Source organism: Ochlerotatus camptorhynchus, unplaced genomic scaffold, assembly GCF_037179485.1.
Source record: "Ochlerotatus camptorhynchus isolate MF236.1 unplaced genomic scaffold, CSIRO-AGI_Acam_v1.1 ptg000350l, whole genome shotgun sequence".
In the NCBI taxonomy this organism is placed as follows: domain Eukaryota; kingdom Metazoa; phylum Arthropoda; class Insecta; order Diptera; family Culicidae; genus Ochlerotatus; species Ochlerotatus camptorhynchus.
Window position 1 is genome coordinate 39528 of NW_027040838.1, and position 13860 is coordinate 53387.

The 13860-nt window shown below is 44.8% G+C and overlaps 2 protein-coding genes across 2 annotated transcripts; one reads left to right on the forward strand and one right to left on the reverse strand.

Moving 5' to 3' along the window:
• The first annotated feature begins 8815 nt into the window (after positions 1-8815).
• On the forward strand, positions 8816-10754 carry LOC135709123 (tubulin--tyrosine ligase-like protein 12). The gene has a single exon (XM_065231328.1). It carries the CDS (start codon positions 8861-8863, stop codon positions 10724-10726), a length of 1866 nt encoding a protein of 621 aa, XP_065087400.1. The 5' UTR covers positions 8816-8860; the 3' UTR covers positions 10727-10754.
• Positions 10755-10904: 150 nt separating this feature from the next.
• Positions 10905-12230, reverse strand: LOC135709117 (transmembrane protein 179-like). Its single transcript, XM_065231319.1, has 4 exons — positions 12022-12230; positions 11823-11966; positions 11609-11770; positions 10905-11549 (listed from the first exon to the last, which is right to left on the reverse strand). Exons 1-4 carry the CDS (start codon positions 12129-12131, stop codon positions 11237-11239), a joined length of 729 nt encoding a protein of 242 aa, XP_065087391.1. The 5' UTR covers positions 12132-12230; the 3' UTR covers positions 10905-11236.
• Positions 12231-13860: the final 1630 nt, after the last annotated feature.

The window sequence follows — 13860 nt, forward strand, 5'->3', positions numbered from 1 at the left end:
TGTTCTGGTATGTTTCATCCTCCTGTGCGTGTTCAAACGGCTCTCATTTGGGTTCAAGTGCAAACGGTTAGAATGTGTACGCCTCGCAAGACCGGAAAAGTGCTGCAGGTTGCGGGCTCTCAAGTTTCAAGTCAACATGCGCATTAGACTGATGCAAAATTTGACTTTTTCGCTCCACAATGCTTAAATGGTTTCAAATCGGGTCCTGATTAGCCTCCCAAAGTTACAACTCATTTGGTTAGAAACAGGCTTCGCGCAAGTCAATTGAAGTTTACATGTAAATTACTATGGGAAATCTCAACTTTTTGTTCATTGCCTTCTAGTCTTTTTCCATATTGAGCTGTGAAACAGCTCGATAGTTATTCTTATAGAAAATTTTCTCATCTACAACTTTGCTGAAGATCGTTTCTATGTAAAACGAGGCAGGAAAAGGTTATTAATTATTTAAGAGGTTGGTAAACTTATGACATGATTAAGCAGCTGCTCTGTAGGCAACACTGTATTTTGTAGTGTGACATAGTAGCCATGATTTTTGTGTCCTATTCAACGCCCCAGAAACACCAATGTTGCCTGCTGAGCAGTTGATTGAGCATGATCATAAGACATCAGCGCATTGAACCATTGATAACTTTCGATCCTTGCATTTAATCAAAAAGTGGTCTTAAGCATAGTTGTAGCTGGCTGTAAAAATTTGCTACAAGTACAGTTGAAAGTTTTTGAAGCAGACCAATATGGTGAATTATTATTAGATAGTCATGAACAAAAAATCTTGGTTTTACCATAGTAATTCCCATACAAACTTCAAATGGTTTGTGCCATCTCAGTTTCTCATCAAATGGGTTAAAATTTTGGGAGGTTAGTCAAGATCCGATTTGGAATCGTTTAAGTACTGTGGAGTGAAAATATCAAATTTTGCATCACTCTAATGCGCATGGACGAAACATTTCACAAGGGATTCATTCAGTACTCACGGACCATTTATGCTGCAATACAGATGACGGCGATGCGGTGGATGAACGGAAGGAGTTGGTGGTGAATCATCCGGTGCCTTTTCTTCAGGTACAGGTGGAAAATGCTGCAGATGAACGCGTTGGTCGGTTTAGAAACTCCCGATGCTACTTAGCGTGGACACGTGGCTTGTGTGACGCAGTACGATCGCTGATCGCACTTTGGTCGTCCCCAAAAAGATGATCGCGGGTTTTGTTACTAATGTGGCCGTTTCGCCTTGCCTAGGGCGCGTTTCTAACGGTCGCGGTCCTCTTCCGGCGTACCCCGGGTTACCTTCGAAACCGATGATGGGGTCAGAAATGGTCACAAGCTGAATGAGTGGTGTGTCAGGCGTGCACAACCTTCGCCACGAATCTGTATAAAGAAAAACCGTTGCACAAGCACGTGTTGAGCCTCTATCGCACAAACCAGAAATTGTTACCAGTTTTACCTTCTTCCTCCAAAATCACTACACACGCTTCACACACTGCTCGGAACGAATAATGCCTATCGAAATAACTAATGGGAAAGGATTCTTAAGTTTCACTAATTAGAAAGAACCTCATGTCACGTTTACCTTACTAAACACACCACGGCGCGAGGGGGCGACTCTATCTAAGATGCAGGAAATTTATTTCTTTACTGTAGTGAGATGCACTCGCCCTTAATAGATAGAAAAACGATTGATTGTGATTTTGAAGATTTCCTGCAAAAAGGTGGAGAGCGATGCGAGTAGATGGGTTTCGATGCGAGAGATGAAAAAAGATTTTCCGTAGATTGATTCGCTAGTGTGAGATTTTTCGACCATTTAAAATCGAGATTTAGATGTGTCGCACCTCCCGCCACGGCGCGAGATTACGGGTGGACTACTCCTGCCTCTTCCACTGATCAGTCCAAAGTGATCGACAAATTCTTGGGGATCCTCAGATTAAACGCATTATCGTAATCTTCGGCACCGGAAATCACGTAAATCTAACGAAGTTAGATATTCGTGATACAACGAAAATTGTTCTAATGCTCTCATCAATTGCATCCTCCGCTATCGGCATCTTGCTCTAACAAACAACTCCAATCATCCAATTCGCTGCTCGGCTCAAAATTCAGGGATAGGAGAGAAATTCGAGAAAGGTTAACAAATCTTCAAAGGATCTGTACCGGGTCGATGTACGTACGCGCTAAACGACGATCGAGCAACCTACCGCCTGCTTGCAGCAATTGGACATGAATACCACCCCGGCTCTCACTACTGAACTAGAACTCATTTACAATTTCATTATGCCAAGTGGTGGATATCTACTTCACTCTCGAATTCATTACCTACTAATAGAATTCACTCAACGACTGCGGTGATTATTTATGAGATTTATTTTAAATTCATGTTCCTAACAAATATTGATGAAAATTGAATTCAGAAATATGGTACTCGTTACAAAGTTACGCTTGAAATACTCATTAATCCTAGAGTCGGTGTATAATGAGTCACGCCAAGAGTGAAGCCAAGTCTACCTATCGAACTGTCAAACCAGCTACCTACACTGTAACTGGCGAGTACCGGCTCATCTTTCACTGCTAGCGGATCTTTCAAAAAATCCTCTTGTTCATTATGGTCACTGTCATCCCAACAAACAATTTGTGTTGATTAAAGGCTGAATAAGCAATTTTACAGCTAAAAAAGCATATTTTTGCCTGAATAGGCTCTTATTCTGCTTCCAATGTTTGTTGGGATTCACTTCAGTATCTTCCAATTGTTCACTTGAATCTGGATTCACAGGTCCATTTACTGGCGCTTCAGCAGGTGGCTGCTTATCCAGCTGCTTGTCCGTTGACGGCTCTTCCAATAGGTTCAATTCCGGGTCACTTTCTTCTCGGACCGGGAGTACAGCAAGCTCCTCCTGTCATTGAGCATCGTCCACCTCCAAAAACTTGGCATCCCTGCTAATCGTTACTTTCTCCGTCGCTAGATCAACAAAACGATACGCTTTGTGTTGTTCTGAGTATCCTACGAAGGTTAATTTTCGGGCCTTACTATAGAACTTGCCCCGCCGCACATCGAGTATGTGCATCCACGCCTTGCACCAATACGCTCGCATATGCCCCAGGTTCGGCTTTCTACCAAACTACTTCTCGAAAGATGTAACTTCAACCGACAATAGATTCTGGAGGTACGCAGCAGTCACAACTGCTTCTCCCCAGTTCCGCCTTTCGGCAACACCATTCTGCAGCGGAGTGTAAGCGGTCGTGTATAGGATAAGAGCTTAATCCCCTCACTTACGAAGAAATTCTGAAGTCGCTCATTAGTATACTCTCCACCACCATCTGATTTCACTATTCTAGACTTCCGATTAAACATGGTTTCGACATACCCGACATATTTGACTAGGGTGAATTTGCTACAGAGAACCCCGACCGCAACATTCTCAAAGATTTGAGGCCATTTGACTTCAATATGCAGCAAGTATCGTTTGTTCGCCAAACTCAGTCGAAAACTCGAGCAACCCAAGATGCAGTTACCAGGGGTTCTCAGCCACCTTCCAGTGACGGTGCACGGACACGGTCTCGCGATGACGAATCTACCGGGGAATTCCAACCTTCGGTGATTGACGTAGAACACGGTGAGGAATACGATTGTGTGGAATGTAAGCGGCCCAAAAATGCCGAGTTATACATGGTACAGTGCGGGAAATGCAAGCACTGGTATCGTGCGGAAAGGTGGATATTCCTACAGTACGATCCCGTGATTTCATCTGTGTGAAGTGTGTACCGAAGGTCCCTCCACCCCCCGCTAGTTCGAGAACTGGCCGGTCTAGCACTTCAAGTTCTCGGCGTGCCCAGATGGCATGGGAACTGAAGAAGCTGAAGGACGAAATGCGTTTACGGGAACAGCTGGAAGAAGAGTGGCTGCAAAAGCTGCAACGAGAAGCTGCAACGAGAAAAAGAATATTTGGTACGGAAGCACGAGCTGCTGCGCCAACACGACGATGATTTGGCAAGTGTGCGAAGTGGACGAAGCAGTCGGAGCCAGACAAGCAGCCGACAGAAGGTGGAAGCGTGGTTCGAACAACAAATATCCACCCACGGTGACCCCGCTATCGACTCACACGCTACCCGATCAACACCACAAGAACAACGACAGATTCCATCAGACCATAGTAGTGGGCCTGTCGGATCGTCAACGCCCATCAACGAATTTCCCGAACGTAGTAACCAGCGGGTCCCAGCTGGAATTACGGAATTGATCCCTCGCACCACGGACAGTATTTCCATTGGGTACAGTCCGGGGATCGAAGACGATTTCGCGAAGGAACCATTCGGACAGCAACAACGGCGTGCCGATAATCAAGCGAATGTCCCTCTTCTACCGTTAGTTAACATCCAGCCGTATGTTCGCTTTCTGGTTCAGAGTTCGCAGAACGCCCGACTTCCAAACCCGATAATTGTGGACAAACTTCCGAGTGTCGCAACGCAAGACAAACGAGATGCGGAGGCAGCATGTTCAAGATCAGCCGCGCCGTGATGAGATGGACGAATCCCAGTGTCAACAGCAGCGCGAGCAGAAGTTAATCCATTTACTGAGGCAATCCGAGGAACAGCGGGAGCGGGACAGGCAACGTATGCAACAAATCAAAGCCATGCTGGAGAAACAGCACAACGTCGAAGCGAAATATCAAAAGGAGAATGATGTCCGGAGGAAGAGAGAACTGGATCTGGTGAACCGACTCAAGCTTTTCGAGCAACAGTACGCCCAAGAGCAAGCCAGGCGAACAGAAGAGAAGCAGTCATTCCTGGTAAAGGAGCAGCAGTTGATCGAGCGGTTGGAAGCTCTACGCCTGAACTACAGCATATCTGCAGTGGAACAGCGCTCAACAGCGAAACAGCGGGCAAGCGTAGAAGAGCGTCAGGCGACGCAATAGCATTCTGCGGCGGACAATCATCACTCGGTGGTGAACATGTGCGCTTCAGCGGAACAACTTAGGAGCTCCCGATGACCAACCCAGGAAGGCGTAGTCGTGAGTACAAACCCTCCAACGGCTTCAGATAGTGGTTCCCATGATGATCAAAAGAAATCTAACCGAAACCTGCTCGATAACGATCGAAATAGATCGACACCTAGTCCAAGTGTCACTAGCCAGGATAGGTTATTAGGAACACCGCCTAGAACGTTTGTACCATCTTTTATAGGGCCTTCTTTAGTAAATCCGTTAGGGCAGTCACAATTCGTACCGAATTCCGTGGATTTAAACCGATTCGCACCCGTTCAACACCAGTCGGTAATGCAGGGACCGACGCCTCAACAGTTGGCAGCGAGACAAGTTATCTCCAGAGAGCTTCCGGTGTTCAGTGGCGATCCCATCGAATGGCCACTTTTTATTAGTAGCTACAACCATTTCACCATGGCGTGCGGCTACACCGACTCAGAAAATCTGCTTCGTTTACAACGGTCGCTTAAAGCAGAGACGTTAAATAGAGACACGCATAGACTGAAGCAAGAAGAACCAAACGAGCAAAGTAAATAAACACTACTGTTCGCTCACTTAACCAGAAAGGAGTATTTTTCTCAATGATGATAAAAGCGTTTAATTATTTTTACGAAATATTTGATATCTGTTATTTATTTATTTATTGTTGATGCAATTAAATACAACATTTATTAGTGATAAAAAAAATCTAATCGGAACGAACCAAGCAAAGCATCTATCGTCTTCGCTTTATTTTTGCAAAATGTTGCCGCGCCCATCATTTTTATGCAGTTCCGGTCGAACGTTCAAATTTTCTTAACAGCATTGCGGCACTGTATGAAAGTCATTTGAAGCCACTTGAAGAAACATGGTTGCCAGTGACATTGCCAAAAGATCCCTCAAAAACCGTGCTGCTGTTTCGACAGAAATTTTCATTGCGCGTCTCTATCAACGTCTCTGGCTTAAAGGACCCGCTAAGGAAGCCATCAGCAGTTTTCTTCTCCATCCATCCACCATGCCGCAAGTTCTGTTAACCCTGCACACGCTGTACGAAAGACCAGAGCAGATCGTGCACAACCTAGTCGCCAAAGTTCAAGGTATACCCGCTCCCAAAGCAGAAAGGTTGGAGACGTTGATCCATTTTGGTTTGGCGGTCCAAAACTTGTGTCGCCACCTGCAAGCTGTTGGAATGGACAACCACCTACACGGATAGAAATCTCCTTATACCTTTTGGCAAATTTCTATTGCTGATTATTCATAAAATGTATAAGTCAACTAATGAGGAGACGCCTTGCAAAAAGTTAATGAAGACCATGTGTCAAATGAAATGTATAAGCGGTCACACATACCTTTTATGCATTCTTGTAGGACCTATGTGGTTTGTCTTATCGAATGTATAAGGCTGATGCTTTGGCAAAAATGTATAAGGGAAACAGATGAATAAAATAATTGATTTTCGTTTCGTGTATCCAACCCCATCCTTCTACAAGAGCTCGTGGATAAACTGCCGGCTAACATCAAGTTCAACTGGGCGCTGCATCAAGAGAACCTGCCTGTGGTCAATTTGAAAGCGTTCAGCGAGTACATGAGGAAGGTGACAACCGCTACACGAAACGAAAATCAATTATTTAATTCATGTGTTTCACTTATACATTTTTGCCAAAGCATCAGCCTTATACATTCCATAAGACAAACCACATAGGTCCTATTAGAATGCATAAAAGGTATGTGTGACCGCTTATACATTTCATTTGACACATGATCTTTATTAACTATTTGCAAGGCGTCTGCTTATTAGTTGACTTATACATTTTATGAATAATCAGCAATGGAAATTTGCCAAAAGGTATAAGGAGATTTCTATCCGTGTACTAGTGGTGTTACGACCTTCTCCATCGCATCGAAGCTGGTGAAAGAAGAGAAACCCAGAATCAAGGAAAAGGCGTTCGTGAACGCTCATGTAGCCCAAGAACAGAAGGATCCAGGAGCAACTGACAATCTATCTGGGGATCGGCGAGGCCAGAACAAGAGCGCTAAAGGCAAAGGAGAAGAAACCAAAATTTGTCCAGCGTGCGGCGCGCACGGCCACACGGCTGCTAGCTGTGTAACTTTCAAGAAGCGTTCGATCGACGGTCGGTGGAATCTCGTCAAGGACAACAAACTCTGCCGCCGTTGTCTCGTATCGCACACTCGTTGGCCATGTGAAGGCGACGTTTGCGGAATCAATAACTGTGAGAAATGCCATCATCGTCTTCTTCACTCGGAACCCACTAAGAAACAGCCAGTCATCGATGCCACTGTAACCATCCACCGTCAGCCCGTTTCTTCGACGCTGTTCAAGGTACTGCCGGTGACATTGTACGGGAAAAACGGGTCGGTGAACACATTCTCACATACAGCAGCCAACTATTAGGCGACGGAACGTATAGCGCATTCTCGACCACTCCACCAGAGCCATTAATAGAACACACCTTCAATTACCACATCCAGCCGATTCAACAGAAGATCCATCAGCCAAAAAAAACTTCTTGTACATCCTTCTCATCGATCGATTGGACATATGAACGCTTGCTCCACTATCGATAATCCAGCTACTCCGTTGGATCCCATCCCTCAGGAACAAAACAGCACTCTTCTGTCCTTTGCCACAACTTGCTTCGCTGCAGCATGCCGGTGAATCACTCTTCTTGTTCTTATCGCCAGTCTGTTTCTACCAGGCCAGTGACAAGATCTATACTTACAGCAGCGTTTGACAGTAGGCAGCATGTCCCGGACTCAAATCGTTTATTTTGCTGTGCTCGGCTCGCTGTCACGGTATAACATGGGTTCTGCTGTTCTGATAACGCTGGGCAATCTGCTTACAAAACAAATCACAAACGTTCTGAAACGGAGACATTTCGCTTGATGAAACTTTTCAGCGCTTTTCCTTCTTCTGATTGTCCACTGGAACCGGGTAACAAAGGTTCCTTTCGACGCTCGAATTCGTCCAGCAGCTTTGACTGTCAAGCGCAACCGTTAAATCCGCATCGAGTCTACCCTCGAGTGCAGTTACGAATCCAGAATGCGCAATATCATTGCGACTTTTATGGTGGTAAGCTCCAACCGGTATTATCCTCGGATTAAATCCCGATCAAGAATGTCCGGCTGGTTTGATGTCGACATCAGAGTTAATCAACATAATTCTGAGCAAACATTTTTCAGATCATACAAACAGGGACGGTATTAAAAGTTAATCCGAGTTGGAGCTTACCGCCATTAGAGAATCACATAGAGCATCTCCATACGGAACTTCCATATTTGCCAGTAGTCCACCACCAGATGGAGTAAAAACAGCATGTTGCCAATGAGTACAGAGAGAGGTGAAGCAGATCGTGAAATATTGTTGTATTAGTAAACCAAAAAATCAACGGAAACGCAAGTAGTGACGTCACTAATTGCTTGTATCGTACAGGGGTTTTACTCACACAACTTAACCGATTGCTTCACCTCGGTAATCCAGCTCATTGATGTTAGGCGGCCATGAGAGGTGGTGACTAAAAGGCCATTATATGAACGGCATAACGGGCACGGGGACGGGCGATGGAAAACGAATGGCCAGTGACCCAGACCAATAATCAAAGGATCAATTATCCTTGCAATTATCAAACAACCATCGAGTTAAACGGTCGACGGTTTTTTTACATTTTGCATGAAAATATGAAACTGGGTAGAATTTACATTATCTTGAGTAAAAATAAACGAGCGTGTAGCTGTAAGCTTCCTTATCATCATCACGTCATCATCGTATCAACAACCATCATCATACTGTCAAATTCCGATGGGAAAAGCATGCTTCTCATTAAATTTATATTTACTTCAAAAACACCGGAAAAAAGTATTCTCAAAGTTAAGTTCGAAACGAGTGCATTCAAGCCACGATGGACGGCCTTAACCAGTACGATGCATTCATATCCGTCCACAAGGCGCAGCTGCAGGCATCGGGCGTACCGGAACACTTTTGGCCGCAGTTGTTCCGCAAGCTGAAGCACCAGGAATTCGACGCCGGCAGCAGCTTCTCTCTACTCCTGGTGGACTACGGCGAGGAACAGCGTTCCCAGGAGGAACAGCGTTCCCAGGAGGAACCCATCTGGACGGTGGCCGTGGTCAAGGAGGGTGGAATTCAGGCCAACGATCCGACGGAGATCTATCTGGTCGACCATGCGTGGACCTTCAGGGCGGACAATGCCCGGCAATTGCTGAACGAACATCCACCGCTGGTCAACCGACTGGCCATCATGATGGGAATCGAACAGGAGGCTCTGCCAAGCTCGGTGATCGTTTCCAAGATTCTGAACGACGTTTGGAAGTGGTGCAACATGTACTCGCTGAATGGGGAAGGGCTGACCGTGGAGAACCGGATGCCTATCTGGTACGTTATGGACGAGCTAGGCAGTGGAATTTTGCATAGCAACAGTCCGAACTGCCGAGTGGTGCCTTTCATTCACGTCACGGAACAGATGACCTACAGTTTGCTGTTTCCCATAGAAGATTTGGAAGAAGGAGATCAGCTGTACCGGGATTTCGTGGAAGGAGTTCCCAGTGATTGCAAGGAACGTGATGCCCTGTTGCTTCCGTGGCACTATACTTCTCTGGCGGAGGAAAGTTACACCCAAAAGGAGGCTGCCAAGGAGTACTTCCTGGCGGGGCATATCGAGGAATCGCTTCCCGATCCGGATGTTGCCCCACCGTTGTTCGATGGTAACAGTCCGCTAAAGGTCTATTCCGAGTACGAAATGGTCAATCAGTATCTAACGGACCCGGGATTTGAGATTGTGCAGAGCCCGGAAGAGGCGGACATTCTTTGGTTGACGTCCCATTTCAAGCAGTACAAAGAATTCAGCGAGTCCACGCCGAATAAGTACGTCAATCAGTTCCCGTTCGAGAATGTGATCACCATCAAGGACCTTCTCAGCATTGTGTGCAGACGGATGGCCAGAAAGGGTGACCAGGATTCGTTGGAAGCCAATCCCCAATGGCTGCCAGTGACGTACAATTTGAAAACCGAATTGGTTGAATTTGTCAGTTACTATCAGAACCGTGCCCACAAGGGGCTGGACAATCACTACATCGTGAAACCTTGGAATCTGGCCCGTGGCTTGGATATGTATATTACTAAGAGCTTGACTCAGATTATGCGGCTTCAGCAAACCGGACCGAAGATTGTGCAGAAGTACATCGAAAATCCGGTCCTATTTGAGCGTCCGGAAGTGGAGGGTCGCGTCAAGTTCGATATTCGGTACGTGATCCTGCTGAAAAGCGTCGATGAGCTGTCCGCCTACGTCTACACCAACTTCTTCCTTCGTTTTGCGAACAAACCGTTCGAGTTGAGCGGTTTCGACGACTACGAGAAACATTTCACCGTGATGAACTACTCGCAGTTCCAGCTGAGGCACATGAAGTGCGAGGAATTCCTGGAACGGTGGAAGGTGCAATATCCCAAACATCCGTGGGAATCGGTCGAGGCGGACATTTGCGACATGCTGAAGGAGGTGCTGCAGGGGGCGACCAAGGTGGGTCCGCCGTGCGGAATCGGAGCCAGTGCTCAGTCCCGGGCGTTGTATGCCGTGGATTTGATGCTGGAATGGGCGGACGGAGGAGCGACTATCCAACCGAAGGTGCTGGAGGTGAACTTTACTCCGGACTGCAAGCGGGCCTGTGAGTACTATCCGGACTTTTACAACGATGTGTTCAATGTGCTGTTTCTGGATCAGGAGAATCCGGACGTGCTGCGGAAGATCGTTTGAGTTGGATGAGGAAGGAATAAAGGGCGAGTTTTGTTTGTCATGAGGAAGATGTTTAGATGTTTCTATTGATATCCGAATAGCTCCTTGCCGGCTCAGTCAGTCAGTCTGTCATTAGTCTAAGGTTCTCAATTTCAACAACAGAATTTGATGAGTAACTTCCTTTTTTTCATATATTTCCGTTCCTTTATCATAATTGAATGGATGCTTTACGCAAGGATTACTAAATATTTTGTAGAATAATATTATGGTGTAGAATGAATAGATCAACTCATTACAGCAATGCAAAATAAACAATCAGAAAGTATAAATTTTGTTCGGCATTTTCCCCCTGTGAAACACTACATTAAGTTACTAAAATATGGAATCGAATGACGATTATCCAATCACTTGTCTGACAAATCACATTTTTGGAATCTCCACTATAGTTTTCCCACAATCGACCACAACTGCATTGTTATCTGGTAAAGTGATAATGTTAATAATTGATTCGAATACTTAATTGTAGCACGCTCAATCCAGCTGGTTCTCTCCGGGAGAACCAGCCATCAAGTCCGCCGCCCCTGCTCCGCTCGGTAGCTCCGAGGTCGTTCCCCTGTACACATCCTCGTTGACTAGCCGCTGCCGCTCGATGTACATCGAGACCTTCATGTTGCGCAACTGGTGATTGTTGATAAGCTTCAGCAGGGCAAACACCGACAGACCCACCCAAGTGGCAAACGATGCCCAGGCCCCGAACTGGGCCGTGCCCATTTCAATGTAAAACCCGGACGTTTGAATATTCAGCTCGACGGTGGTGATGTTCTGGCCGTCGGCCACCTCGCAACTGTAAAAAAATTTAAGAATTAAGCATCAACTTCCACAACAACCGCAAGCTCCACTTACGAGGGGAAACGTTCTGTCATATCTCCGCACCAGGTCATGAACCCAAGCGTGATGATAATCGCAGCAATGACCGTCATTGCACACAGACTAACACTGAAAACCACATCGAAGAACAGCGCCAGGAAGGAACTCTCCAGCTCACGGTACACCAGAATGGCCAAGCTGAAACGGTTCCAGTTAATCCAGAAACTTTCGCTTACAGCAACAAACTCACCGATAGATCTGTAATCCGGAGATGATGAACAGGGCCACTCCCACCAGGATCGGGTAGTTGCAGTAAGCCTCCGAGGCCCACCTCACGTCGAACAGTCCATCCTTCTCCTGCCACGTTCCGGTGGCAAAGAGCAAACAGTGGCCACTGTGGAAAAGTCCCGTTTCAGGCGGCTCAAATTAACATTTTTATTGCGACTTACTTGAACGAATGGACATGGACCGACAGGGGGATGAACATGCACAGCGACAGGATCAGGCCGATGACATGGCCGGCCACCTGGCTAAGGATGAGCACATTGGACAGAGCCATTGGGCGAGACTCGTTTCCCGTCGGGCACTACAGGTTTTGTTGATGAAGACAATTTTTTACAAAGAACAAAACGGCAGAATATTTTTAGCTGTTTTTTGCGAGACTTTTGTTTTGTTTACGAAATGACACTGATAGTTGATGACAGCTGTCTCGTCCTGTGTCAATTTAGCTATGGGAGGAGTCCCAAGCTTTCGGCCTTTACTGTATCACTTACCGGATGAAGGGTTGCCAGTTTTCCGTTTTCTTTAACACGAGAGAAACTGTTTTAGCAAGTTTTGTTCTCACTTTCTGAAGTCTCTCGAAATAATAATAAAAAAAAGCAGTTTTCCACATGATGATGATGATGGTCGCACCTCTTGCCCCTACAAAGGTTTGAGCTGGACGATTTATTTTTAAGATAATTAGATATGACATTTGACAGGTTGGCAAACAAAATCGAACTGGTTTCAGTTACAGATATAAATTCCCTCTAGAGTTTACAGTTGCTTCACAGCGATATAAATGTGGAAAAGCTCAGGCGTCCACGTCTTAGTTCGCCTTTTTGTCCACCTAAAATATTCATAAGTATTACAAGCAATCAAGAGTTAATGAACAATCAACAAAGCATCCTATTACACTAGTAACCCCGCAATTGATGCTATCATAATTTTCAGCAATGTCAGGAATGCTCACGAACCCCCAACATTTGCCAGAAAACTTACTACTAACTCAAGGTATCTTCCAAATAAGCTTCAAAATTGCATTTTTTTTTTTATCGAATGTTAAATTCAGTCCTCTATATCCATAATTCGCGCGCGAGGCTCAAACCTTTGTAGACTACTATTTTTTTTACTACTACTATTAAATCATATATCAAAAATCCATCATCACCATCGTGGCGAACAAAATAGTTTTTGCAGTGCAACAATAATTATTAAAAAGTCGTTATAACAGCTATCCATACAAAATAATCCGTTAAATATAACTTCGTCAAGATACATAATTTGTCAATTCATAAAAAAAATCACTGGATAACCGTTCAAAAGACAGTTTTAACGTGCAATGTCTCTTAAATTCTGCTAATGTTGTTGAACGTTTAACGTGTCTAGGCATCGAATTGAAAACATTTATTCCTTTGAAAAATAATGAATTCTGTGAAGCACAAGTCAAGAAATGTGGTGTTCTTATTTCATCCGCGTTTCTAGTATTATATCTATGATAGTCACTTCCTCTTTCAATTCGATCACACAAATATCGAGGTAGCAAACCGTTAACTACTTTAAAAATGAACACCATAGTCAAATATACAATTCTTTGCTTCACCGACAACCATTGTAAGGCGTCTAGCATCAAAGTTGAGGAAGTGAATCTATTACATCTCAAAATCAAACGCATTATTTTATTCTGCAAGCGCTGTAATCTCGATATTTGTGTTTCATTGGCCAAAAATAAAATAGAGGGGCAAAAGTCTAGATGAGGAGAGATGATTGATTTGTATAGCTGTATTTTACTGGCAATAGTTAAATCGTTTTTCAGTCGACATAGAATTCCATACTTCTTGGCAATTTTCTTGATGACATTGTCAATGTGAGAGTTGAACTTAAGTTTGTCATCAATAATCACGCCAAGATATTTAATCTCCTGAACGCGATCAATAGTCTCATCATCAATTACAACAGAGACGTCCTCATTTAATCGATTCCGCGAAATTACCATAAATTTAGTTTTACTTGTATTCAATTTTAACTGC

What these genes read in the sequence shown, in the direction of transcription:
- LOC135709123 (XM_065231328.1), top strand. Translation starts at nt 8,861, where the DNA reads ATGGACGGCCTTAACCAGTACGATGCATTCATATCCGTCCACAAGGCG.
- LOC135709117 (XM_065231319.1), bottom strand. Translation starts at nt 12,131, where the DNA reads ATGGCTCTGTCCAATGTGCTCATCCTTAGCCAGGTGGCCGGCCATGTC. An exon ending in GTCCATGTCCATTCGTTCAA is followed by an intron (nt 11,967 to 12,021) that starts GTAAGTCGCAAT and finishes ACTTTTCCACAG; the next exon opens with TGGCCACTGTTTGCTCTTTG. An exon ending in TCCGGATTACAGATCTATCG is followed by an intron (nt 11,771 to 11,822) that starts GTGAGTTTGTTG and finishes GAACCGTTTCAG; the next exon opens with CTTGGCCATTCTGGTGTACC.